This window comes from Chelonia mydas, chromosome 20, assembly GCF_015237465.2.
Source record: "Chelonia mydas isolate rCheMyd1 chromosome 20, rCheMyd1.pri.v2, whole genome shotgun sequence".
NCBI classification, from domain to species: Eukaryota; Metazoa; Chordata; order Testudines; family Cheloniidae; genus Chelonia; species Chelonia mydas.
In genome coordinates this window covers 15,702-28,829 of record NC_051260.2, presented here as the reverse complement: position 1 = coordinate 28,829, position 13,128 = coordinate 15,702, and the positions used below count along the sequence as shown (strand labels likewise).

At 47.1% G+C, this 13,128-nt stretch overlaps 1 protein-coding gene across 1 annotated transcript; it reads right to left on the bottom strand.

The window, feature by feature from the left end:
• Window positions 1-3,822: 3,822 nt before the first annotated feature.
• AQP6 (aquaporin 6) lies at window positions 3,823-11,689 on the bottom strand. The gene is made up of 4 exons (XM_007064714.4): window positions 11,300-11,689; window positions 9,907-10,065; window positions 9,413-9,493; window positions 3,823-5,619 (listed from the first exon to the last, which is right to left on the bottom strand). Exons 1-4 carry the CDS (start codon window positions 11,660-11,662, stop codon window positions 5,422-5,424), a joined length of 801 nt encoding a protein of 266 aa, XP_007064776.2. The 5' UTR covers window positions 11,663-11,689; the 3' UTR covers window positions 3,823-5,421.
• Between the last annotated feature and the right edge of the window lie 1,439 nt (window positions 11,690-13,128).

The window sequence follows — 13,128 nt, the reverse complement described above, 5'->3', positions numbered from 1 at the left end:
GCTGGGGAAGAGGCGCCTCTCCCTGCTGTAGCCATGAGCCCCTGCACAGGGCTTAATAGGCAGCTGCGCAGCCATGCGACCATGCAGTTTAGAGGGAACTTAGGTATAGATTGTTTAGATTTTCCTAGAGATGAAGGGAGGATCGAGAATTAGGCAAGTGTGCCTTTCAGGGCTTCATAAAGTCTGATAGAATGCATGACACAAGGAGTTCTGCTTGAGTCACTTGGGATTGGGATGACATAATTACAAATGCTATCATACTAAAGAAGCAGATGCCATCTTGAACTAAAAGAAAGGAGGGGAGATGGCCTTTTATGGGTAAGCAATCCACTCCATATTGAAACTTCAGAAAACCTATTAAATAGCACAGCTTGTATAAGGAATTTTACTCCACTTTTGCATTTGCTTGAAGTGCTATAGGAGGTGTGACAGGCTCTGGCCGGATGGCTACAGGAGAGTAATAGAAGGCAGATATATTAGCCCCAGGCTAAGTAGGTCCCTTTTCCTGGGTAAGGTAATGGAAGGTTCCAGAACAATCAGGAACCTTCTGGAGACAATTAAGACAGACAGGCTGATTAGAATCCTGCAGCCAATCAAGAAGCTGCTAGAATCAATTAAGGCAGGCTAATCAGGGCACCTGGGTTTTAAAAAGGAGCTCACTTCAGTTTGTGGGGTGCGTGTGAGGAGCTGGGAGCAAAAGGCACTGGGAGCTGAGAGTGAGAATGCGGACTGTTGGAGGACTGAGGAGTACAAGCATGATCAGACACCAGGAGGAAGGTTCTATGGTGAGGATAAAGAAAGTGTTGGGAGGAGGCCATGGGGAAGTAGCCCAGTGAGTTGTAGCTGTTGCACAGCTGTTCCAGGAGGCACTCTAGACAGCTGCATTCCACAGGGCCCTGGGCTGGAACCCGGAGTAGAGAGCGGGCCGGGTTCTCCCCAGATTTTCCCAACTCCTGGTCAGAGACAGGAGGAGTCGACCTGGACTGTGGGTTCATGAAAACGGCCAAACTGAGGACTACTGTGAAGCTCCAAGGCGAGCAAATCCGCCAATAAGCGCAAGACCCACCAAGGTAGAGGAGGAACTTTGTCACAGAGGATGTCTAAAATAGACACCCTATGTGTCTACTTTTGTCACCCTAAAGCTGTTCATCTCTAGAGTGTTTCCCCTTATAGCTGCACTTGCTAATGTGACCAGCCATGCGTATTACGTTGCTATGTAGACAAACTCTGTGCCTCCATTCCTATTTGTAAAATGGGGGTAATAGTACATCCCTACTTCATAGGGGTAGTATGAAGATAAATACATTAACAATTGTGAAATACTTAATTCCTATTACCATAGTATCTATACAAGTACCTAAAATAGAAACATAGCTTTCCAGTCCCTTGCTGTAATCTAGATTACCCTCCCTTAAACACAATTTGCCTCCCTAAACCTTTGTTACAGACTTCGTTTAAACATGGCATTAACAAATCAACACATCTTTAGTACCTTGCAGTCAGGTCCAGTTGGTTTCTGCTGGTAGCTTTTTTTTTTTTTTTTTTTTTTTTTGGACAGCATCCTTTTAATCCCCTATGCTTATGCTCCAGTCTGATGTATATAAATCCTTGTAAAAATTGCATAAAAAAGCTTTTGCAAATATCCTGAAAAGCAATAAAAACTTGACCATTAAAGTTCCAAGTAGAGGGGATATTTGCCATCTGCTGAGCTTCAGACAAAAAGATTTACAAGGTAATTATTACCCAGACAGACATTTTCTCTCTTGTTCTTCTCTCTTCTGTATCTTGGTGGAAAAAATACAAGACACCCATTTTATTGGAGAAATGTATCTTATTTAATGCTCTTAGTATTTTCTGTTAGTGTCTAAAATTGGCAGCAATCATGAGGAAATAGCAAGGTCAGGAAGACTGGAAAGCATGATGAAAAGAGAAATTCTTTAGTAATAGAGAGTTGTATGTACGAAACAAAGGTGAGGCAGCTCTGGCAAAGGGTCTGTTAAAGGCTCTGCTCTCTCAGTAGTGCAATCTGGACACAATATGCTTAGACTTTCCCACTTAGAAGCATCCCAGAAAGCCTGAAGAAATATCTGAGGACCTTTGATTTTAAAAATGCTCACAAGAACCAGACAAGCTTGAAGGTGGTTAAAACAAAGAGGAATAAGTCATGTTCTGAGGCTTAACTAATTAGCACTTGATGATCATTGGCTTCACAAAGTATTATTAGCAGTTGATGTGCAAAGTATTATTGGCATCATTATGATGTCTGAACAGAAGGCATGAGAAATAAAACAATGAGAAGCAAATTGAGAATTGTGAGAGGAGCAATTTTTGCTTATGTCATCTGTTTCTCTGCTAGTGATCAATCGATAAAACAAATCAAATGAGCCAGTTTCATATGGGCAGTTTCGCTACTTGGTTTGTAAAATATACAGCTATGGGCAAGCATGATCCAAGGGGAAGGAAGGTAGTCTAGAGAGGTTAGAACAAAGGAATGGGAGCTAGGATTTTTAAGCGTCAGGGAGGATGGTGTACGTAGAGCTCTGCAAATCCATGGGTGTGGATATCTGCGGATCACAGCTCGGATGCCACAGGGCATCTGCAGTACATTCTCACGTGGATTGGAGCAGCTGTTACCCAACTCTCAGACTCTAGCTGGGCTGGCTGAATCACACAGCAGCTGCAATAGCCTGCTGGGCATTCTGGGAGTTGTAGTCCTCAGCTTGCTTGGCCCCAGCTGGAAGCGGTAAATGACAACTCATAGAAGAGAGTGAGCCAAGCACATTTTTGAAAGTGTTGTGGTTGTACATGGCGAGTAGTTGTTGCTGCTTAGGGTTGCCAACTTTCTAATCACACACAACTGAACAGCCCTGCTCCTTCTCTGAGGCCCTGCTCACACCCCAGCCTTTCTCCAAGCCCTCCCCAACCCCGTTGCTCTCTCTCCCCCGCATCCTCACTCACTTTCACCATGCTGGAGCAGAGGGTTTGGGTGTGGGAGGGGGTATGGGCTCTGCAGGCTAGGGATGCAGGCTCGTGATGAGCGGTTTGGGGTGCAAGAGGGCTCCAGGCTGGGGCAGGGGGTTGGAGTGTGGGAGGGGGTATAGGCTCTGGGAGTGCAGACTCTGATGGGGCTGGGGATGAGGGGCTTGGGGTGCAGGAGGGGGTTCAGGCACCCCCCCCCACAACTCCTATTGGTTGTGGTTTCCAGCCCCTGTGACCAATGGGAGCTGTAGAACCAGTATTTGGGGTGGGGGACAGTGTGTGGAGCCTCCCAGTCCCTGGCTGCCAAGCACCTAGGGGCTGTAGGGACCTGGCGGCCGCTTCCGGGAGCAACATGGGGCCAAGTCAGGTAGGGAGCCTGCCTTAGCCCAGCTTCCTGCTGCACCACCAGCCGGACTTTTAATGGCCCGGACGGCAGTGCCGACTGGAGCTGCCAGGGTCCCTTTTTGACCGGGCATTCTGGTCAAAAACTGGACATCTGGCAATCCAAACAGTCACATGTACTTGCATCTTGTGTGCCTAACTTCATGACAGGAGTGAGGTTTAGGACAAATCCTCCTGTGTGTTGGCATCTCCCATTGGCTAATGTACGGAGTGCCTCGCTTTGCATGGTGGCTTTTGTGAATCCCATTCTTAGGTGCTTGTCTTCCCCCAGTCATTGTGCAGGGGGCCAGGCACCCGACTCAGGTTTTGTGGATCTCATTATGCCAGTGTTTTTCTTGGCTCCCAAGTCCTTTTGTAGATCTAGGCCTGTTGGTGGTAAGGGGATGCACCTATACACTTTCTAGCTCTCTCATCTATCCTCTGGCATAACAAGTGGTCTGATCACATTAGTAGTCAGGTTTTTAGGGGCAGTGTAAAGAACTCTGAAAAGCCTTTTGCAAAATAATTTACTTACAAAGTTATAAATACAGAACTGATTCCAAGAAAAACAAACAAAGGAAATGTAAACTGCCAGCAAATGGAATATCATTCAATGGCTTTTGGACTCTGCTGGCTTGACCAGCCCTGTAGAAGAGAAACCATCAAGGGCTCTTGACAGACATTTGCTCCCTGCTTCATGGCTATTAGAAGAACGGCCTTGGAGGAGAAGGGCTAGGAAATTCCTTGGTTCAGTATGGCTCCCATGAATAAGTGAAATGCCTGGATAAGCTTTCAAAACTCCCATATTGGCTGTAATGTCGTGGGGACGTAGATCATACAAAAAAGCCACTAACTCTTGAGAATCCACCTTAGGTGTTAAACTGAGCCCCATGCATGTTGGAGCAGGATTTGGCAGGGAGGAGGGTGTTCAGTTGATACATTAATCTTATTTACTAAATTATTGATCAATTATATTGCTAATAGTTATAGGTAGTTAGCTCATTATGGCATCTTAGAGCCTTCATTAAAGATGCTCAGTACGTGACTGAAGTGTGCATTGTAAAATGTATCCACAGCCTGATGCAGTGAGTGACATAAAGTGGATTCACTGCTCAACAAACTGTGTATTTATGATGGATTTCAAGTTTCTCAGGAAGATGAAATACCCAGGGTAAATTCAAGAGTCACAAGCTCAGGAAAGGGACCAGTCTTATTCTTTATTACAATGGCAGTGGGTTTCTCTATTAAACCAATGGGGCTTAGAGCCCAGCCTTCATAAATGCAGTGTGCTCCATTGGCCTTTCATTATTGGGGAGAGGAACACCTGGTTCAAACTGTGCCTGAGGTCCTAAATAGAACTACTCAGTAGCGTTCCCTGATTAGCTTTTAAATTTCCTAAGCAAAAAAATTCACCCTGCCACATTTTTTAGAAAATCCTGACAGAGCGAGGAGCGGACCTGCAGCCACCACCTCCCAGCCAGGCTCTCTTAGGCAACCACTGCACAGAGCAGTGACCCTGAGCAGCCATCTTCAGCCATGTGAGAAGCAGCTTTGTCCCACTCCCTGCCCATGCCCTGCTGCCAGGGACAGTGGATGAATGTGCTGGGGTGGGGGAGAGGCAGAGCAGGAGAAGGACAGAGTGTCCCCCTACCCCAGGTAACTCTGGTGAGGTGGGGAGAGCGCAGCAGTCCCTGGACTGGGCTCAGGGGTCACTGGGGAAGGTGCTGGGAGCAGATTCCCTGGCCTCTCCAAAGGCATGTGCTCCCCGCTGCTGTGGCCCCAGCCCCCACAGGAGCTGGCAGGATTGGCTGCCCTGGACCAGGGAGATAGCTGGAAGTTTCTCCAGGAGGAGACAGGGGGGCGATCATGTGATCCCCTTTACATCCTCCCCCTCAGAAGGCACAAGTTGTCTGTGCTTAGGTCTCTTCCTACCATGATCCTGCACCCACCAGATACCATCAAATATCATTGTGCTCTGCCAGCTCATGGGATGGTACCTGGCCAACTCTAGAATGCAGGCCTATTCGGAAGATACCCACTTATCTCTGGGATGCTGTGTGATTAAACCCTTTGTATGACATTTATCAATGACACAGGCTGCCTGTTCTGCTTTGCTTCCTCCATATCTTCTGCCTCCACATCAAAGGTGCCTTTTAGAATTGCCAGCCTCTGCGAGATACTCTTCAGGTCAGGATAGAGAAGTACATTATACATCAGAGAAGCAAGAATTGCACCTGTCATAGGGCCCACCCAGAAAATCTGCAGAGATAGGGAGAGGGAGACAAATAGCACATTATTATTATTTATTGTATCGTGATAGTGCCTAGAAGCCAGGACTCCATTGTGCTAGGCAATGATTGTAGCCCCAAATAACTTACATTCTTTGAATATGTGTCAGTATGGAGCTCAATGTGTATAAGCTTGAAAACTTTCAGTGTCTGGCAAGGCTGCGAATGCACCTTTTGCCTCCTCATGCTCCTGTGCAAAGGATTAAAAGGTGAAGCAAGCCTGCCCTTCCTTCAGTTCCCTCTTACCACCTGTGATAGCAAGACTGCACCTTCATTGTGGCTGACAGAATTCTAATGTTTTAAACTTGTGAAGTTGCATCTTCACTCTTTATTGATTTTTTTTTTGAGGGGTGGCCATTTCCTCCCAATAAATTAATTAAAAAGACAGGTTGGACAGACAGGAGGGGCCTTTTATGCCCCTCTGTATAGTGGAGTGAGGTGTTTTGTGCCAACTGCTAGTTATGGTGGATTCAAAGGCCATGGGGTTTGTAACCCTTCTGCAATGTACCAGCAGTGACAAAGCCTGGGTCCTTATTTTAGGACCATCTCTTCAGTTTTGGTTTGAGCCCCCAACCCAATATTCTAGGCATCCATAATCACTCTGGGTGTCTTTGCCAGGCAAATCTGTACTCACAAGCACAAAGGTTTAAACCAATGACCTTTATGTGGGGGAGCGATTGGAGAAAAGGGAAAGGCAGGTTGGGATAAATATTTACACTTTTAACACCTACTCTGACACACAGGGTTGGTGTGAGTTCCTCTGCTCCCAGCCTGGTGCATGCAACCGCTCTCACTTTGCGGTTATTCTGCTACAAACTGTACCCAGTGGGGTGAATCCAAGGGTTGCTTTACTCTGCCTGTTGCTCAGGTAATTAGAGCTGCTGCTCGGCTCTGTTTTCTATTTCCATGTGAAATCACTGTCTAGAATCACACCCCTTACCTCCCCATAGCCTTTTTGGCTAGAATTAAACTTATGATCCCCTCGGATGCCTTATCACAAAAAAGCCCCACAATAACACAGCAACATAATAGCTCTGCTTTTGCTCCTCAGTTTTTGTGAGGGCCTCTTACCCCACCTCAGTAAATATGCATTGTCATCAGAGTGACCCTCCCACACTTTCATTGTCTCTGGTCTGCCCAGGTGGGTTCCCAACAGGCAAATCTCAAAAATATGGACCTCAAGTACAATATTTAGTGAATGTATACCCCACTGTCCTCAAAGTACCTGCATTTAGTACACAACTGATGTCCTGACAGCAGAGAACCCAGCCTGTATATGACAGGTTTCAGAGTAGCAGCTGTGTTAGTCTGTATTCACAAAAAGAAAAAGGAGTACTTGTGGCACCTTAGAGACTAAAATTTATTTGAGCATAAGCTTTCGTGAGCTACAGCTGACTTCATCGGATGCATTCAGCTCACAAAAGCTTATGCTCAAATAAATTTTAGTCTCTAAGTTGCCACAAGTACTCCTTTTCTTTCAGCTTGTATATAGTATCAGCAGGGTAGCCATGTTAGTCTGGATCTGTAAAAGTGGCAAAGAGTCCTGTGGCACCTCCTTATAGACTAACAGACTATACAGCCTGTATATGAAAACCTGGGAAACCCAAGCTGCAAAGCAAAGGCAGCTTGTGCCTTAAGAATCTGACAGCCTGTTTATCACTCACAGTGAGAATTTGCTAATTCATATCCTACTTATCTAGTATGTTAAACTCAGTTTGTGGTTCTGTTTATTTACTAGTTAATCTGCTTTAATCTGTTTGCTATCACTTATAAACACTTAAACTTATTTTATGTTTTAATCCAAACCAGTGTGCGTTTGACTAAGGAGTCTGGGGAAAAAAATCTCATCTTGGATACCACAAGCGTGCATGGTCTGCTTCACATTGAGGGAGAGGCAGACCAGCTGTTAAACCCATATACTGGCCAGATTTTGACCAGGGAAGGATGGTACTGCTCTGGGGTCCTAGGCCGGTGGTTAGAGAGCCTGCATGTAACTGCAGCTGGGTGTGTCCCTACCTGTGTAAATGCTGGTGAAAGTGCAAGCTTGGAGGGCTTTGCAGCTTGTCACAGCAGCACAGTGTGAGAAGAAGCCCAGGCTGGTGGGTCAGAGGGCTCAGTGGTACCCCAGTTCCAGGTGCCACCCCATGGGGAATCCGTCACACTGACCATGTCAACCTCAGTACCGAAAACCTTGTTGCAAAGACTCCTGGCTCCATCCCCTTTTCCTTCCCAGGCAAAATGGAGAAGTGCCCCCCCATTCTGAAAACAAGAACAGCTTGGAACATTCAATAGGAAGCACTCTAGTTGGAGGAAGAAGCCCTTGACACAAACTAAAGATGGTGCCAAGACACTGGCAGCTATAGCTGGGGGTGAGGGAGGCTAGCTAACTGGTGCCAAGAACTGGGGAGGCAGTGGAACTGGAGCCCTTTCCAGTATCACGATTTACCTTCTACTACTGGGGGGATATGATAGAGGCCTATAAAATCATGATGGGTGTGGCAAAAGTAAACGAGAACTAGGCGTCACCAAATGACATTAATAGGCATCAGGTTTAAAAACAAACAAAATAAAGTATTTCTTACTAACAATGCACAGTTAATCTGTGGAACTCTTTGCTGGAGGATATTGTGAAGGCCAAGACTATAACAGGGTTCAAAAAAAGAACTAGATACATTTGTGGAGGATAGGTCCATCAATGACTACTAGACAGGATGGGCAGGGATGGTGTCCCTAGCCTCTGTTTGCCTGAAGCTGGGAATGGGCAACAGGGGATGGATCACTTGATTACTTGTTCTGTTCATTCCATCTGGAGCACCTGGCCTTGGACATTGTCAGATACAGGATACTGGGCTAGATGGACCATAGGTCTGACCCAGTATGGCTGTTCTTATGTTTCTTCCAACTGCTACATAAAAAAACAACTTTGTTTTAAGAGGCCTGTTGGTCAATGTCACTGATCATGGGTTCCTGAAGGGAGGCACAAGCAGGTGATTAAACTGAACTAGCCCTATGTGGCAACACGCAGTTGGTATACAAGGGACCCTGAGCTAAGAGTAGAAGAATCACAAGCTTTCACCCCAAGAGAAGTGAGGGCAAGAGGCCTAACACCCAACATGGTGCACTCACAGACCAGATAGTGGGAGGGGGAAAAAAAAGGTGTAGCTAGCCCCTTAACAGTGAAACACTGACTGATTACAAGAAGATGAAGACAACTTGGTCCCTGCCTGCAAAGTGGTACACCCAGCTAACTCAGACTCCTGGGGACCTTCCCTTCCAGGTCTTTGGAACATCTAAAGAGGAGAAAGAAAAGGAGTACTTGTGGCACCTTAGAGACTAACAAATTTATTTGAGCATAAACTTTCGTGAGCTACAGCTCACTTCATCTGATGAAGTGAGCTGTAGCTCACGAAAGCTTATGTCACAAGTACTCCTTTTCTTTTTGTGGATACAGACTAACACAGCTGCTACTCTGAAACCTAAAGAGGAGACTGACTCCTATGTGTCCTTCCCAGACTTTACACTGAGCCCAGTGCCTGCTGGGGAAGGAGTTGGGGATTTAGTAAGTGCTGGATTGATCACATTCAGTGCAGACATAATTGATAAAGCTCAACTCATGTTACTCACTGTTGGGTCTCAGTACATTGATATAAGGAGCTCCTAGAAACCTGGGGTGCAATAAGGCCAAATTTCAACATCTCACCCAAGGTATTTTGGAGATGGTAGAGACCCCTGGGACAGAAAGGGAAAGGACATAATGATATTACCCAGTGAACAGTAAACTTATTGACTATGACAGCAGGGCCAAAGGATCTTGCAGGATTCATGGAGCAGCCAGTGAAGTAGATCTAGTAAACAGAAATGGGGAAGAAAGTATTAGGAGAATGACATGGTCTAAAGATGAATGAAGTCCAAATGAACCTCATGTTTGATTTGTCATATCTTTCTGGTTGTAGTTTATGCAGTTAGACATTTACAAATCTCTCTCTACTAATTTATAGTTTAGTCATTATTGCTGTATGATGGGAGAAGCCTGGATTGGCCTAGTTGGGAGTTCCTCCCACAGCAAGCATCTTGTACGGGGAGAGACTGGGCCTGGCATAACAATAAGCTTTCCCCACAGCCAGCACTCCTGCCCTCCTCCTGCCTCCCAAAAGCGCTGCTTGGGTGTTCAGAATTGGTTGATTAGAAACAAATAAAAAGCATGCACTCCATTAGGTATAAACCTCTCCATGTTTTATGCAGTGCCTAACAAGCTTACCCCAATCAGGTGTCCCAGACCAACGGATAGGCCAATGAATGTGGCTGGGGAGTTGGCATTTCTGTGTCTGTCGGTGGAAGCAAAATAACAAAGAACCAGCTGAAAGGTGAGAATGAGCTCAACAGCAACTGCTTGTCCAGAAGTGATGTTGCTCCGCACCTGGGGAAAGGGATGGCAAAGGGACTTCTTAGGAGACCACAGCAGCCCATCGACTTCTGCCCACCAGCCACACTAGGTAACGCTGCTGCCTCAACACAATCCATCTCAAAAGCAGGCATCTGCAGTAACACAAGCTCCTGGGAGACTTAAGTCTAACAGTGGGGGTAAGGGGATCTTTCATGGTTTGTATCCTTAATTTTGGAGCCATGCAGTACCAACTGACCGAGTGTAGGAGTGATAAGCACAGAATGTACAAATCAGGCATCGACAGCAGATTTTGGAACAGTAGTAACCAGTTTTCGTAGGCTATTGGGGACAGATTTTCAGAATGGCTCAGCATCCAGCAGCTCTCATTGAGAACAATGGAGAATTCTACACATGCACATCAATTGAGAACCATGGGGGCTCTAGGGTGCAGAGCTCTTTTGAAAATCTGTTCCTTATGGCTTAGGTACTATATTGCTGGGAGCATGAAAAGGCAGAGAGGAAGGCAAGTACTCATGCAACTAAAATCCACTTAGCTGGGAATGCGTGGAAATTATTTGAAACATATGTAAACAGCAGGAATGCTCAGCTGTAGGTCCTATCTGTGGAGTCCATTAAGTTGTTCTGATATCTTGGGTGAGTCTCTTCCTCGTTCTGAGCCTCACTTCTCATCTGTAAAAGTGCGATAGTCACAGTAATAAATGCTTAGTACATGCACAAACCTTTACTAAGGGTAAGCACTTCCACTAGCCACTTCTTTGGCTTGACTTAAATAGGCACAGATCCACAAGGTATCTAGTATAGTTTTGTTTGACCTGTATCTAAAAAACCTGCCTGTACTGAGCATTCATTTCTAGCTGGTCACTTGGCAGGTTTCACTGTAAAGATCAGCCCATTTGTGTTTCCATCTTGAGCAGATGGCAGTGATTTTTATCACAAATCCCCCTCAATTCATACCTACCACAGCACTGGCCTCCTAATTTAGAATTACAACATAATTCAGCATGGTTGGCAGTTTCTCCTCCTGCAGCAGGGTTCAGGTCAGGATTGAGGGGCATTGACATTGCTATCTGTCACTACATATAGCTACATATTAACCCAAGCCTGGACTAGCAGGGGGGCCACATAGGTAAAGAGTGAGGGGACCGGAAGAGGTGTGGTTGGGAAGCTTGCACATGTCTGGCTCACAGCAATGTTAATGGTCATTCACTCTCATCAACACTATCAAAAAGAGAGGTGAAGAACTCACCATGTTAATGGCTAAGCTTCCTTGGACCTCTGCAGGCGTCACTCCATACAGCGTGGCTGCTCCAGCGATGCCTCCGGCCAGCTGGGCAACCATATAGCAAGCAGCTCTTGCCAAAGAGATACGAGAGCCAAACAGGAAGGCCATAGTCACAGCTGGGTTGACATGAGCACCACTGACATTCCAGGCAATCTGGACCACAGTAGCTGCAGCCAAGTTGAAGGTAATAGAGATCTGTAAGATGGTGGGGAGGGCTGAGGGCCAGCGGAGGGCTGAGCCCAGGCCAAAGAAGACGTAGATGGAGGTGGCTAGGAACTCAGAGAAAACAGCCCGATAAAAGGTCACAGACAGCACCTCCTTCCACATCCTCTCATGAGCCCAACAGTGAGAGGGACAGAGGGAGTTTCTAATGCTGGAGCTCCTTTTTACTGGAGAACATTTGAGGAAACACTATGTCAATAAGTTAGTTTGTAAACTTGGGCAGGACCAGGAAATCCAGAACCTGGAAATTCTTTAGTGAAGGAGTGTGTTAGACCTACCCAGTTCAGTACACATCAATGCTCCTTCCTCACCCCACTCCCCACTGTCCCAGGGTCTTAGCTCCCAGTACTAGACTTAACCCAGTTTCTGAACCTCAGAAATGTGTGTGTGTTCCATTGCGCTGTTGTCATCTTAGTGTAATATAGGCAGGGCAGACGAACTCCTGTGGGGACCTTGGAATTTCACACACAGACCAAGACCAGTGCACACCCTCCCCCAACCGCCACCACAGGGTTTGTGGGGTTTGGGAATGGACAGTCAGAGGAGAAGATAGTGGGGACTGGGGTGAGTGAGTGGAGGAGCTGGGGTGGGAGGGACCATATGGATGGGGGAGCCTTGTGGATATTGGGGAGGGCTTGAAATGGTTTGCCTGGGAATGGGGGGGCTCAAGTAGGTGGGAGATTTTATAAGTGGAGGTTCATGGTGGGGCAGGAGGCTGGATGGGTTTGGTGGTTGGGGGAACCCTGAGGGAAATATGGTGGGGGGGGGTGCCTGGGTGGGACATTAAGAAGCAGGCTGACCAGGAAGGTATGGGGCAGTGAGGTGGGATGATGTGGTTGAGGAGATTAAGGATGGACTCAGGCAAGTTGGAGTGGTGGAGCAGTAAGGGGCATAAGAATAGCAGGAGAGAGGGAGATGGAGGGGCCTGGGGATGTTCAGGATGGGGTGATTGGGAGGGTGGAGTTCCCTTGGGCTGGGTGGGTATTCCTTGGCTGGGGGAGCAAGGAGGACTGGGAGGGGCTGGGCTGGGACTCAGGAGGGGGTGCCTGGTTGGTTGGGAGGCACTGGGGAGCCCAGGAGAATTTGGGGGCCTGGGGGGTTGTGGGGTGACCCAGGGAATGGGGGGGAGCAGGATGAGGTAGCTGCAGGAGGTTGGGGTAGTGGAAGATTGCAAGCTGGAGATTGCAACTCCCACAATGCTTGGGAACTGGTGGGGAGCAGCATCCTGGAGGTTCAGAACACAGAGATTGCAACTCCCATGATGCCTTTGATGGAATCTGGAGCTAGTGATCAGTAGGGCCCTACCAATTTCACAGCTATGAAAAACATGTCACAGACTGTGAAATCAACCCTGCCCCCTGAAATCTCATCTCCCCTGCTGCTGGGAGCCCGGGAATCCTAACTACTAGTCTAGCCATGCTGGGGAGGGACAGGAATTGTCCTTCTCCTGCATGGCTACTCTTGGTGGGGAGATCAGACCCACCTCCGGAAGCAGCGCAGAAATGAAGGTGGTATCCCCTCACTTCTGTGCTGCAGCAGCCCAGGAGCTGGGCTCCGGCCTTCCATTTACC